Source organism: Salvelinus namaycush, chromosome 5, assembly GCF_016432855.1.
Source record: "Salvelinus namaycush isolate Seneca chromosome 5, SaNama_1.0, whole genome shotgun sequence".
In the NCBI taxonomy this organism is placed as follows: Eukaryota; Metazoa; Chordata; class Actinopteri; order Salmoniformes; family Salmonidae; genus Salvelinus; species Salvelinus namaycush.
The window spans coordinates 6478066-6493197 of NC_052311.1; the positions used below are offsets into that span (position 1 = coordinate 6478066).

At 42.8% G+C, this 15132-nt stretch overlaps 1 protein-coding gene across 1 annotated transcript; it reads left to right on the forward strand.

Annotated features, from left to right (window-relative positions):
• Positions 1 to 754: 754 nt before the first annotated feature.
• Positions 755 to 14997, forward strand: LOC120047891 (heat shock 70 kDa protein 4-like). Its single transcript, XM_038993471.1, has 19 exons — positions 755 to 1079; positions 1709 to 1766; positions 2158 to 2298; positions 2538 to 2660; positions 2845 to 2944; positions 3075 to 3208; positions 3473 to 3717; positions 4994 to 5070; positions 5207 to 5358; positions 5625 to 5731; positions 5861 to 5994; positions 6319 to 6503; positions 6784 to 6888; positions 7162 to 7317; positions 7546 to 7671; positions 8066 to 8173; positions 9275 to 9394; positions 13376 to 13537; positions 14023 to 14997. The coding sequence occupies exons 1-19, from the start codon at positions 973 to 975 to the stop codon at positions 14230 to 14232; spliced, it is 2550 nt and encodes an 849-aa protein (XP_038849399.1). The 5' UTR covers positions 755 to 972; the 3' UTR covers positions 14233 to 14997.
• The last annotated feature ends 135 nt before the right edge of the window (positions 14998 to 15132 follow it).

Below are 15132 nucleotides of genomic sequence, written 5' to 3' on the forward strand. Positions count from 1 at the left end.
CAGTAGAATGGCCTTACTGAAATATGCCAGGAGAACACTATCTGCCCGAATGCATAGTGCCAACTGTAAAGTTTGGAGGAGGAATAATGGTCTGGAGCTGTTTTTCATGGTTCGTGCTAGGCCTCTTAGTTCCAGTGAAGGGAAATCTTAACTAGACAGCATACAATGACATTCTAGACTATTCTGTGCTTTCAACTTTGTGGCAACAGTTTGGGGAAGGCCCTTTCCTGTTTCAGCATGACAATGCCCCAGTGCACAAAGCGAGGTCCTTACAGAAATGGTTTGTTGAGATCGGTGTGGAAGAACTTGAATGGCCTTCACAGAGCCCTGACCTCAACCCCATCGAACACCTTTGGGATGAATTGGAACACCGACTGCGATCCAAGCCTAATCACCCAACATCAGTGCCCGACCACACTAATGCTTTTGTGGCTGAATGGAAGCAAGTCCCTGAAGCAATGTTCTAACATCTAGTGGAAAGCCTTCCCAGAAGAGTGGAGGCTGTTGTAGCAGCAGAGGGGAGGACCAACTCCATATTAATGCCCAAGAGTTTGGAATGAGATGGTCAACGAGCAGGTGTCCACATACCTTTGGTAATGTAGTCTAGCATGAACATGCTGTTCCTGTGTTGGTCTCTGTAGACATCCGCGTTACCTCCAGCCATTTTCAAATGCTTCGGCCCTAGGGTCTGGTTTTCGAGACCTGTGCAATCATCATCATAGGACTTTTATACTGAAATCTATCATGTTGAGGTGTAGAAAGTGAGCTTGTTCGAAGGCATCAACAATTTGCCGGCAAGTAGCGCACTCAGTTGCATCTTCATGGAACTAGGGTGGGAATAATGAATTAAACCAGAACGTACATTGATACATTCAGTTTGCGGTCTGGTCTGTCGTATTTAGGGAATTAACTGTAAGCCTACTTTGTGCGTTTCCATAGTATTATCTGTTAATTAAGTAACATTTTGCGAAGATGTCTGTGGTAGGATTCGATGTCGGGTTCCTGAACTGCTATGTAGCGGTAGCTCGAGCCGGAGGAATAGAAACTGTAGCCAATGAATATAGTGATCGATGTACACCGTAAGTGACATTTATATTTGTGTGGTTTATATGGTGTGAATTGTAATTTTCAACATGTTTGCCTCTAAAGCGATTGAGAAACTAGAGGGATTGGAACACATTTTGTGGCCTTGGCAGCAAGACAGACAAGGGAGGTGCGCTTGCGGGCTAACATTAGCCTAGCCGAGCAGCGTTGCAACACAGCACGTGAATGTTATTGCTAGCTAGAGAGATCAACCCATGACTTGTAAAAACGAGCAATCGTTGTACTCTGTTAGCTATTTTACCAATTAAACGTTACGGCATTTGACTTGTGATACCTTAACTTACATTCCTTACGTAACATCTTGAGTGTTTTCGAAAACAATCGGGGTTCATTGTTGTCCCCCTTTCAAGGGGTTCATTTTTTAAAAATGAAGTATGAATGGACGCATGAATGCGACTGGGAGGAGGCCTGCAATCTCTCGACATCAATGGACTTGTTCATAGGAATCATTTTGTTTGCTGCTCTGTATTTCTAGCCAGCTAATAAAACGCATTTAGATGTGCAATTTAATACTACTGTGTTATCTTAGCTAGCGCTGTTATCTTATTATGGAAAGCCCTGTGAAAACTGACAAGCATTTTACTGATGTTTGCCATTCTGTCAGAGCATGTGTGTCATTTGGACCACGGAATCGATCTATTGGTGCAGCTGCAAAAAGCCAGGTATGTGTTAATAGGGGACGCCCTCTACTTTATTATTTATTTGACTGGTGACACATTGAGGGTATGAATCTTCTAGCAAGTTTTATGCATAGAAATAGGGATTTCATAACCAGGCCAATATTTGATTACCTGATGGAACTATTAAAAACAGAATAGAATCATTATGCATTCACGTCCTCAAAGAACCCCAAATATAACCATGGGGTCAATTTTGCCAGTTTTTTTTATATCTAAAGTATTTGATCGGGATTTAAGCTGTTCCATCATTTCTGATTTCTCCTGCTTCATTAGGTATCACATCATTAAGTTACTTTTTAATGTGAGATAATAATTTATTTTGCATAATGCAGCATCATAATGCAGCATCATTTCCCTGCTAATCCCAAATCAGGTCGTCACAAACTGCAAGAACACAGTCCAAGGGTTCAAGAGATTTCATGGCCGGGCTTTTTCTGATCCGTACATCCAGCGTTTGAAATCCAGCCTTGTTTACGACTTAGCAAAGATGCCTTCGGGCACCACTGGCATCAAGGTAAGGAGAGATAACAGTGATGATTAGTTCTCCTTAAAAAGGTGGGGAATACATGAGTAGGCCTAATGGAGAGATAGATTACTCATCATCCTTGTCTAATCTGTAATCAACATAGATATTGGTTGTCTGTCTGTCTTTGCCGTATAATATTTTCATGTGTTATTCTGTATTGTACTCTACCTGTGCGAACCCCAAAAGCAATCATTTACAATGACAACTGGTGTCTGTGTGTCCTTTAGGTGATGTACATGGAGGAGGAGAAGGTGTTCAGCATTGAGCAGGTCACTGCCATGCTTCTGACCAAGATGAAGGAGACAGCTGAGCATGCACTGAAGAAACCCGTGGCTGACTGCGTTGTCTCTGTGAGTATCAATCTGCAGCGTGCTAGGATGCACTGGGCGCTACACTTTACTAGAAGGACCAGGAATTTGGTCACATGTTAAACTGAGTTTGGACAGTTCGACTAAAAGATTGGATATGGGAAAAACAATTTAGAATTGAGTTTCTAGGCCTGCTGGCTCACCATGCCTGAATCATCCTCCTCAGGTCCCCTGCTACTACACGGATGCCGAGAGGAGATCAGTGGTGGACGCAGCACAGATCGCTGGACTCAACTGTCTGAGGCTCATGAATGAGACAACTGCAGGTATGGAGAGAGCTGTGTTGACCCCTAACAGAGTTACTGTAGCTATTTAACTCACCCACACCGTATCGTTTGATATTAAGGTGATTTGCTGTTTCATAATAAATAATGATTATACATGTCTTCCGTCCAGTGGCGTTGGCATATGGAATCTACAAGCAGGACCTCCCTGCTCCAGAAGAGAAGCCCAGGATTGTGGTGTTTGTAGACATTGGACACTCTGGATACCAGACCTCTGTCTGTGCCTTCAACAAGGGCAAGCTGAAGGTAGGTGTCTTTAATCAGGAGACAGAGGAGGCTATGGGGGGTCATGCTGATTCTACAAAATAACTGTTTTTACTGAAAACCGAAATGTCCACAAAGAATTTACAGACAACTTCAATAACCTTTTGGCTATTAAACAAAACAAGTGCTCTAGGGCCTAGAGTTGTTCTGGCCAGGTCACATGGGCTCAGGAAAAACTCCCGGCCCTAATAATTAGTTTTTGCTCATATTCATGTTTTTTTTTAATACCATTTTCTTTTCCCTCAGATTCTTGCGACGGCCTGCGACCCGGAGCTGGGCGGGAAGGACTTTGACGAGATGCTGGTGAGACACTTCTGTGAGGAGTTTGGGAAGAAGTACAAGCTGGACGTGAAGACCAAGCCCAGGGCTCTGGTCAGGCTCTACCAGGAGTGTGAGAAACTCAAGAAGCTGATGAGCGCCAACTCCTCAGACCTGCCCCTCAACATCGAGTGCTTTATGAACGACATCGACGTCTCTGGAAAACTCAACAGGTATAGTGTTTTGAGATTGTTATCTCAACTGAACACCTCAGAATGCATGGCCGTGGTCCTTGATATAAACAGGTCTTACATGATCTATTGGATGAGTCATTATTTTGGTCTGTGATGCAATGACCACATGACGAAGTTATGCTGAACAAAAATATAAATGCAACATGAAAGAGTTTACTGACTTACAGTTCATAAGGAAATCAGTGACTTGAAATAAATTCATTAGGCCCTAATCAATGGATTTCACATGACTGGGAATACAGATATGCATCTGTTGGTCACAGATACCTTAAAAGAAATGGGTTTCACAATGGGCCTCGGAATCTCATCACGGTCATTTTGTGCATGCAAATTGCTATCGATAAAATACAATTGTGTTCATTGTCCATAGCTTATGCTACCATAACCCCACCGCCACCATGGGGCACTCTGTTCAGTACTTTGACATCAGCAAACCGCTCGCCCACACAACGTCATACACATGGTCTGCGGTTGTGAGGCCGGTTGGTTGTACTGCCAAATTCTCTAAAACGATGTTGGAGGAGGCTTACGGTAGAGATATGAACATTCAATTCTCTGGCAACAGCTCTGGTGGACATTCCTGTAGTCAGCATGCCAATTGCACACTCAATCAAAACTTGAGACATCTGTTGTGTGCCAAAACTGCACATTTTTAGATGGGCCTTTTATTGTCCCCAGCACAAGGTGCACCTGTGTAATGATCATTCTCTTTAATCAGCTTCTTGATATGCCACACCTGTCAGGTGGATGGATTATCTTGGCAAAGGAGAAATGCGCACTAACAGGGATGTATAAACCAATTTGTGCACAACATTTGAGAGAAATAAGCTTTTTGTGCGTATGGAACATTTCATGGATCTTTTATATTTGTTGCATTTTATATTGTTGTTCAGTGTATTATATTGTAAGTATAGTGACACCATAGAACGCATGGTGGTCCTTGAAATCTGGAAGTTTTATCAGAGAAATTGCATGTTGATGATGCATACATATGTAGCATCTTATTTGACCAGTTTCTCACAGCAGGAAAATAATCTTGCAGCAACATTTGTAATTTATTGACATTTTTGCAGGGATTGATACATTTTTATTTAGGGGAAATCAAGTGTGACATTTTTAGGTGGAAATTACAAACTCTTTAGGAGTCTTTTTAAACCTTTAATACACTACAAGTTTGCATTTCCTGCTGTGCAAGAAGTTGCAACAACAGGGTGATCAAATTAAGGTCCTACATCTGCATCTGTATGTTCTCTAGGGTTCAGTTTGAGGAGATGTGTGTTGACGTTCTGGCCAGAGTGGAGGCACCACTACACAACCTGATGGAGCAAGCCAGTGAGTATCGTAGGTTTGCATATAGCATCAAATTGACCATTATCTGTGTAGGCATTGAGTATTGTCTTTTATAGTTTTGAGTTATGTCAGTGACTGTCAGTTCTGATTGGTGCCTTCCTGGTTCCTGTCCAATCAGAACTGAAGAAGGAGGACATCTATGCGGTGGAAATAGTGGGCGGAGCATCCCGTATCCCGTCTGTCAAAGAGAGGATCAGCAGATTCTTTGGGAAGGAGCTGAGCACCACCCTGAATGCTGATGAGGCCGTGGCCAGAGGATGTGCCCTGCAGGTCTGATGATCTCTCTCTGTTTCCCCACTCCTGACCTTAAAATGACCTTTGGACATCCAGGATTTGCTTGCTCAGCAAATTAGAAAAGGAAAGTTAGCCTCCAAACGCTTTTGCTACTATACTATGTAGTAATGATCGGGATTCCAACATTTATAGATATCATTCTTACCAGTAGGACCTAATTCATTGTTGTTGATTTCTACTGGAGTATGGTGATGGAATAATGGTTTGCCTCCCTGCTAAGAATATCCTGTCTGCCTCCTCAGTGTGCAATCCTGTCCCCTGCATTCAAAGTGCGTGAGTTCTCCATCACAGACGCAGTTGCTTACCCAATCTCTCTGAAATGGAACTCTGCTGCAGAGGAAGGCTCGAGGTAAACTACAATATGTATCTGGATTTATTATCGCCTTGATTTTATAGATTTTTTTTTTTGTGGGATAGCTTCATTGTAGTTACTTTTAGTGCTAATAAACTAGACTGTTATGTGTGTTGTTCATTGTAGCGATTGCGAGGTATTCCCAAAGAACCATGCTGCACCCTTCTCCAAAGTGTTGACTTTCTACCGGAGGGAGCCTTTCTCTCTGGAAGCCTACTACAACACCCCCGAAGAGCTGCCGTACCCCGACCCCACCATAGGTATGTCCACGGCGTTGACTCCACTATCAACCACGCTCCTGTGGGTCCTTTTCTGTCTGCCAACAGTATCTTCTATAGAAACATAGTCAGTTATGCATCCTAGCAGCAATGGCCTGTTGACTACATTTTGCAATATGAAACATATCATTGATTTGATTTTTGTATACATTTTTTGTTGTTTATAACTGTTTTTGTCAAGTGTCTGTAATGTAAGTTTCCCCCTAAGGGGACAATACATTATAGCCCAGTTTGTCATCAGTATTTCCTGTGAAATGTACCGACTGTGTGCCATTACCACCTTATTTCCTGTGTCCTCTCCTATAGGTCAGTTTGTGATCCAGAAGGTGGTGCCCCAGGCATCTGGGGAGAGCTCTAAGGTCAAGGTGAAGGTGAGGGTCAACATCCACGGCATCTTCAGCGTCTCCTCAGCCTCGCTGGTGGAGGTCCAGAAGACCGAGGAAGGAGAGGAGCCCATGGACACAGAACAGCAGGCAACACCAGAAGAAGAGGTGATTATTAACAACCATATTCATTCACATTTTATGTATATATTTTTTAAAACCAAAGTGTCTTATTCAATATTCACTACACAGACAATTACAATTAACTTTCCAAACCAGAGTCCAATGAAAGGTAGGCCTACAAATGCGCTATTAAACCATACAACCTGAGGAAGAGGGGCTTCAGTTAGGTACACTACTATATTTGGATGGCATTGCTATCTGGAAGTCTGTCTGTCCTATCATTGGGCAGAGATGTGGTGGTAATGAAGTGACCTGCGCTCTGCAGGGCAACATGCAGACTGACCAGGATGAGACAAAGGCCCAAGGAGATGGACAGAAAGAGACAGAAGAGGAGGAGGAGAAGACGCCACCAGAGAATGAGGAGATGGAGGTAATATTGAATATGACACATTTGACATCTATCATCGTAACGTTTATGGTAGCATTCTGCACTTTCTGTCCTGGAAGACTGCAGTTTGTACAGACTTAGACAAAAGCAAGTAGCCTGGTCCCAGATCAGTTTGTGTTGTCTTGCCAATGACCAGCTGATCAGACAGAACAAACCCATCTTGGAGCAGGCTGAAAAACGCTCACCAGGAGTGAAGAGCACTACTTTATGGATATTTAGTCTCAATGATGCTGTTTCTCTCTCGTCTCTCCCCAGACCTCCCCAGAGGAGAGTAAGACAGAGAAGAAGTCTGACCAGCCTCCCCAGGCCAAGAAGCCCAAAGTTAAGACAAAAGTCTTGGAGCTTCCCATTGAGAACAGCCCTCAGTGGGAGCTGGCCGTTGACATGCTTAACCTCTTTGTAGAAAATGAGGTAATTTAATCTGACATCTCTGGATTGTTTTTGGTTCAGCTGTTGTGTTTCTTCCTACTACTATCCTCTCTGTATCTTTGGTGTCGTCTGTCTGTCTGTCTGTTCTGTATTGTATTCATCCAGCTGTTTCTATATACTTGTATTTTACATGTTTCTCTCTCTGTTTTGAGTAGGTCTTAAAGAGTGTTCTGTGGTAACTTGAAGTGGTGTATTTGTCCGTTTCCACAGGGTAAAATGATCATGCAGGACAAGCTGGAGAAGGAGAGGAACGACGCTAAGAATTACGTGGAGGAGTATGTGTACGACATGAGGGACAAACTACACGGCAGGCTGGAGAAATTCGTCAGTGAAGCTGTGAGCGCTGTGGCTTTTTCTGTCACTTTCTGTGGTACTTTCAATTCTGTCTGACATTAGCTGCCCATGAAACACCCAACAGGTTTCTTAAAGGGATACTTTGGGATTTTGTCAATGAAGCCCTGTAACTACTTCCCTACAGTCAGATGAACTCATTGAAGTAGATAAATGGCTTCTTTGCCAAAATCCTGAAGTATCCCATTAGCAACAAGATAGACAGTATTATAAAGTACTTTATATCAGAATTGTATTCTCTGTAATATGTTTAAAAGTCATCCATTGCTTACTGTATGTTAATGACAGTATGTCGAATTTGATTGTTGTAGGATGGTATACCCTGTCCTTAACTGAATGTTAATGCCTGTGTTTTGGCTGTGTTTTGACTGTGTTGTAGGATCGGGATATCCTGTCGTTACAACTGGAGGACACAGAGAACTGGCTGTATGAAGACGGAGAGGACCAACCTAAACAACAGTACATCGACAAAATGGCCGAGCTGAAGGTAAAGCTTAGTGTTGTACACTGTCACTATGGTACAGTTTCCCAGACCCTAATTAGACCCAGGTAATGCTTTCAGTTGTATGCATTGTTTGAAGCTCAGTGTTAAATTAAAATCTCCCTTCCATCATATCTAAGCCAGTATGACACCGACGTCGATGACAAATCAACTTGGAGGTACACAACACACTCCCTTGCCTCTCGCCATAAGCCGTCCGGCCGTTACCAAGAACCACATACCGGATTTTTTACAGGGTCGTTAGCAATTTAGTTTTCAGAGTATTTTCTGCACCTACCTAGCTCAAATCCTAGACGTCGGATTAAAGCGGGCGGCAGGTAGCCTAGTGGTTAGAGTGTTGGACTAGTAGCCGGAAGGTTGCAAGATCGAATCCCCGAGCTGGCAAGGTAAAAATCTGTCCTTCTGCCCCTGAACAAGGCAGTTAACCCACTGTTCCTAGGCCGTCATTGAAAATAAGATTTTGTTCTTAACTGACTTGCCTCTTAAAAAAAATTAAAAAACGAGACTATAGCGTCCGTAAAGTGACCATTGTACTTAAAATAATGTCGGATTGACTAAGTTTGATGGTGCAACAGTTTTTATTACATAATGTATCTCTCACGTGAACATTTCCGTCCATTAATAACCAACGATGTGCTACCTTTTTTGTAGCAATTCTGACAATGCTAACATTTTCAGCCGAATCTGAGTGTTGAGCAACAGCTTTTGCTGCCTGCAACAGGCTGCCAGTCATAAGAAGTGGCTGAGAACAAAACTAGGCTACTGTAGATAACTAGTTATATGGTGGTATTCTAGCTGAGGTTAATTAATAAATGCGAACATATATACTTTGATTAGCTAGGTAGCTAGCTAACGTTACCTAGTCTTGTTTTTAGAATGTTTGAATGCTAAGCAACCGGCTAACACATTGTTTGAAGTACAATAAACAAATTTATTTTACATTTTGACAATCAGATGAAAGTAGCATCACCAAAGTTTGAAAAAGGAGTTTAATTGCTATGAAAATGACTAGTTTCCTCCTCATTCTAGTTCAAACGGGTTGGATTATCTAGTGTTTCTGACGTAAGTGTTGTCTACTGTCTCCAGAAACTGGGTCAGCCTATCCAGGAGAGGTACATGGAGTCTGAGGAAAGACCCAGAGCCTTCGATGACATGGGGAAACAGATCCAGATGTACATGAAGATCGTTGAAGCTTATAAAACCAAGGTACTGCTGCCCTAATACACCCAAGGTACCGCTGGAGCTTATAAACACAAGGTACCGCTGCCCCAGAGGTATACAAGTAATGATACATTGGACTCATAATGCTCCACAGAAATACAACAATCATTCTAAACCATTGCAAATATCAGAAGTTGACAATGGTTGCATTTCAGGAATTACCAAATGTGTATTGTGTTATGCTACTAAATGGATGTAATATACATTATTATTTTGGGGCCGCAGGTAGCCTAGTGGTTAGAGCGTTGGGCCAGTAACCGAAAAGTTGCTAGATCGAATCCCTGAGCTGACAAGGTAAAAATCTGGCCTTCTGCCCATGAACAAGGCAATTAACCCACTGTTCCCCGGTAGGCCGTCATTGTAAATAAGAATTTGTTCTTAACTGACTTGCCTAGTTAAATAAAGGTAAAATACATTTTTTAAATAAAATTATTACTACAGTTTGCTACAATGAACTACATCTTTATTATTTATGTACACCAGGAGGAGCAAGTATGACTGTAGTAGATATGTAGTATAGTACAGTCATTAATACTAGAATACACCATTGTCTTACTTCAGATGGCGTCCCTCACTGCAGGCAGAATGGACTCGCTATCTGATGTAAGACGATGAGAATACACAAGAATAGTTCTGTTAAAATGCCGTCCAGTTCACCAACCTCATCCTATTGTTACTTCCTACCAGATATCTTCATATTCCACTGTAACAAGTTTCAAATATTCACGGCAATTCTAAACCATTGCAGATATCAGAGGCCGTGTATGTTGTATGTAGCTGCATTTCAGAACCAACCAAATGTGTCTTTAATATGTATGTTACAAAAGACGACATCTCAATTCTTTGCTTGGGGTTTGAATTCACTGCGTCTTTGGTTTCAGGAGGCCGATATCAGAAGTTGTCTTTAGTTGTATTTCAGGATGTGTCTGGTACAGTGGGGCAAAAAAGTATTTAGTCAGCCACCAATTGTGCAAGTTCTCCCACTTAAAAAGATGAGAGAGGCCTGTAATTTTCATCATAGGTACACTTCAACTATGACAGACAAAATGAGGGGAAAAAATCCAGAAAATCACATTGTAGGATTTTTAATGAATTTATTTGCAAATTATGGTGGAAAATAAGTATTTGGTCAATAATAAAAGTTTCTCAATACTTTGTTATATACCCTTTGTTGGCAATGACAGAGGTCAAACGTTTTCTGAAAGTCTTCAAGGTTTTCACACACTGTTGATGGTATTTTGGCCCATTCCTCCATGCAGATCTCCTCTAGAGCAGTGATGTTTTGGGGCTGTTGCTGGGCAACACGGACTTTCAACTCCCTCCAAAGATTTTCTATGGGGTTGAGATCTGGAGACTGGCTAGGCCACTCCAGGACCTTGAAATGCTTCTTACGAAGCCACTCCTTCGTTGCCCGGGCGGTGTGTTTGGGATCATTGTCATGCTGAAAGACCCAGCCACGTTTCATCTTCAATGCCCTTGCTGATGGAAGGAGGTTTTCACTCAAAATCTCACGATACATGGCCCCATTCATTCTTTCCTTTACACGGATCAGTCGTCCTGGTCCCTTTGCAGAAAAACAGCCCCAAAGCATGATGTTTCCACCCCCATGCTTCACAGTAGGTATGGTGTTCTTTGGATGCAACTCAGCATTCTTTGTCCTCCAAACACGACGAGTTGAGTTTTTACCAAAAAGTTCTATTTTGGTTTCATCTGACCATATGACATTCTCCCAATCTTCTTCTGGATCATCCAAATGCTCTCTAGCAAACTTCAGACAGGCCTGGACATGTACTGGCTTAAGCAGGGGGACACGTCTGGCACTGCAGGATTTGAGTCCCTGGCGGCGTAGTGTGTTACTGATGGTAGGCTTTGTTACTTTGGTCCCAGCTCTCTGCAGGTCATTCACTAGGTCCCCCCGTGTGGTTCTGGGATTTTTGCTCACCGTTCTTGTGATCATTTTGACCCCACAGGGTGAGATCTTGCGTGGAGCCCCAGATCGAGGAAGATTATCAGTGGTCTTGTATGTCTTCCATTTCCTAATAATTGCTCCCACAGTTGATTTCTTCAAACCAAGCTGCTTACCTATTGCAGATTCAGTCTTCCCAGCCTGGTGCAGGTCTACAATTTTGTTTCTGGTGTCCTTTGACAGCTCTTTGGTCTTGGCCATAGTGGAGTTTGGAGTGTGACTGTTTGAGGTTGTGGACAGCTGTCTTTTATACTGATAACAAGTTCAAACAGGTGCCATTAATACAGGTAACGAGTGGAGGACAGAGGAGCCTCTTAAAGAAGAAGTTACAGGTCTGTGAGAGCCAGAAATCTTGCTTGTTTGTAGGTGACCAAATATTTATTTTCCACCATAATTTGCAAATAAATTCATTAAAAATCCTACAATGTGATTTTCTGGATTTTTTTCCCTCATTTTGTCTGACATAGTTGAAGTGTACCTATGATGAAAATTACAGGCCTCTCTCATCTTTTTAAGTGGGAGAACTTGCACAATTGGTGGCTGACTAAATACTTTTTTGCCCCACTGTATGTATTATGTACAGTGCATTCTGAAAGTATTCAGACCCCTTGACTTTTTCCACATTTTGTTATGTTACAGCCTTATTCTAAAATTGATGAAATAAATACAAAATCCTCATCAATCTACACAATACCGCATAATGACAAAGCAAAAACAGATTTTTTGAAATGTTTGCAAATGTATAAAAAAAAAATTTAAAAAAAAACTTATTTACATAAGTATTCATATCCTTTGATATGAGACTCAAAATTGAGCTCTGGTGCATCCTGTTTCCATTGATCATCCTTGATGTTTCTACAACAATTGGAGTCCACCTGTGGTAAATTCAATTGATTGGACATGATTTGGAAATGCACACACCTGTCTGTATAAGGTCCCACAGTTGTCAGAGCAAAAACCAAGCCATGAGGTTCAAGGAATTGTCCGTAGAGCTCAGAGACAGGATTGTGTGGGGAAGGGTACCAAAAAATGTCTGCAGCATTGAAGGTCCCCAAGAACACAGTGGCCTCTGTCATTCATAAATGGAAGAAGTTTGGAACCACCAAGACTCTTCCTAGAGCTGGCTGCTTGGCAAAACTGAGCAATCGGGGGAGAAGGGCCTTGGTCAGGGAGGTGACCACGAGCCCGATGGTCACTCTGACAGAGCTCCAGAGTTCCTCTGTGGAGATGGTTGTCCTTCTGGAAGGTTCTCCCATCTCTGCCGCACTCCATCAATCAGGCCTTTATGGTAGAGTGGCCAGACAGAAGCCACTCCTCAGCGGCAGGGACTGGGAGACTAGTCAGGATCGAGGCCAAGATGAACGGAGAAAAGTACAGAGACATCCTTAATGACAACCTGCTCCAGAGTGCTCAGGACCTCAGACTGGGGCGAAGGTTCACCTTCCAACAGGACCAGTGTTGTCTTGGCTGTGTGCTTAGGGTCGAGTGGCTTTGGGACAAGTCTCTGAATGTCTTTGAGTGGCCCAGCCAGAGCCCTAATTGGAACACAATCTAACATCTCTGCAGAGACCTGAAAGTAGCTGTGCAGCGACGCTTCCCATCCAACCTGACCAAGCTTGAGAGGATCTGCAGAGAAGAATAGGAGAAACTCCCCAAATACAGGTGTGCCAAGCATGTAGCGTCATACCCAAGAAGACTCGAGGCTGTAATCGCTGCCAAAGGTGCTTCTACAAAGTACTGAGTAAAGGGTCTGAATACTTATGTAAAAGTGATTATTTCAGTTTTTAAAAAATTATATACATTTGCAAAAATGTCTTAACACCTGTTTTGCTTTGTCATTATGGGGTATTGTGTGTAAATTGATGAGGGGGGGAAACAATTTAATCCATTTTAGAATAAGGCTGTAACGTTACAAAGTGTGGAAGAAGTCAAATGGTCTGAATACTTTACAAATGCACTGTATATTAGACTGTTTCTTGGCTTGTCTTTCCATCCCCCAGGAGGAGCAGTATGACCATCTGGACCAGGAAGAGATCAACAAGGTGGATAAGATGGTGAATGAAGCCATGATCTGGCTGAACAGCAAGATGAACCAGCAGAGTAAACTGAGCTTGACTGTGGAGCCTGCTGTTAGAGTCAGAGAGATACAGGACAAGACTAAGGTGGGACTAACTACTGTACTGCTGACTAACTACTGTACTGGTAACTTACAACTCTACAACTAACTACAGTACTGCTAACAATTCCTTTACCGCTGGCTAGCTGCAGTACCGCTGGCTAGCTGCAGTACCGCTGGCTAGCTGCAGTACCGCTGGCTAACTGCTAATACTGTTAGTCAGAGAGAGATACAGGTTAGAATAGCTACAGTACTAACTGTTAGATGTTTTTTTGATATTCTAACAAAAATATCAACTTGCGGTTATTGCTTATGAATTCAACATTGGTGTGTTATGAAGTCCTTATGTAGGGATCCTTCTAGGTTACCCAACCTTGCAACCAAGCTACAGTATACTGTCAATATTGCCTTTTGATCATGAATATCATTCTACTACTGTAACAATGCATGCCAGCATTCTGCTTATCCAACTTAACACTGCTTGCACAGTTATTTGTAACTTTCACTCTTCCCATTATTTCCTCTCAATAGGAGCTGTACTCTTCCTGCAACCCCATCGTGACCAAGCCCAAGCCCAAGGTGGAGCTGCCTAAAGACAACAAGGCAGGGGAGCAGAATGGACCAGTCAACGGCCAGGAGAAAGCCCCAGCCGAGGGCACCGAGAAGCAGAACGCCGACAGCACAGGCAACCCCCCCTCCACGGAATCCACGGAACCTAGACCTGACATGGACCTTGACTAAGCAGACACAGACAGCAACCAGTGTCTCATCTCCCAGGGGCTGTGTGTTCATCTGAAAAGTGTCTCCTTCCATGTTTCCTTGTCGCCTTCCCCTTTCAGACCTGATAGAACTGGATAGATGAGTTCAACTAAAGCATTATGGGGGATAAAAATAAAGTCTACCTGAATGGTCTACCAAAAGGCATGCTGGATATATTAACTACAGTACTGTAGCACATTGCTCATGTCTTATCTATCTTGTCAGATCTGTTGAGATAAGGAAGGAATCAACCTAGGCAGCAAGGGAAGGAGGCAAGGTGATGGGATTGAGACGCAGCCCAGAGCTACTAGTGGAGTGTCAACTATTTTGGCATCGTCTGAAATGGCTCCCTATTTACTATATAGTGCACTACGTTTGACCAGTACCCATATGGCCCTGTCAAAAGCAGTGCACTACATAGGGAATAGGGGGCCATTTGGCCCTGGTCAAAAGTAGTGCACTGTATAGGGAATAGGGTGCCATTTCAGATGTTGCCGTTCACACCACTCCACATGTCAATGCAGGCGGCATACTGTAATTTCGGCACATTTACCCTTAGTAACTGATGAAGATGATGGTGTATTTCTGCTTCCAATAGCATGCCCATTATTTTATTGCTGATATAAAATGTAAAGAAGCCAACTGCAATAAGCCTGTTACGATGAGCGCTGTATGATGGTATTTCTGTTGTGTGCTCTTGAACTGTTCCGGGTCATTGTCGCAATTTGGTTTTAATAAAGTTATTGAAAATTGCTTCACGTAGCCCTTATTTGAGCATTTTAGAGGAACGCAGTTTCGTTCTCAGGCTATATTTTGACAAGCCCAAAGGCCGGCAGATGGCGATACTGAAACGACTCAATATCGCCATCTACCGGCCTGGGC

Excerpts from the sequence above, each read along its gene's own strand:
- LOC120047891 (XM_038993471.1), top strand. The coding sequence starts at position 973 with ATGTCTGTGGTAGGATTCGATGTCGGGTTCCTGAACTGCTATGTAGCG. Across the intron at positions 2,299-2,537 it reads CGGGCACCACTGGCATCAAG|GTGATGTACATGGAGGAGGA; the intron begins GTAAGGAGAGAT and ends TGTGTCCTTTAG. Across the intron at positions 13,538-14,022 it reads AGATACAGGACAAGACTAAG|GAGCTGTACTCTTCCTGCAA; the intron begins GTGGGACTAACT and ends TCCTCTCAATAG.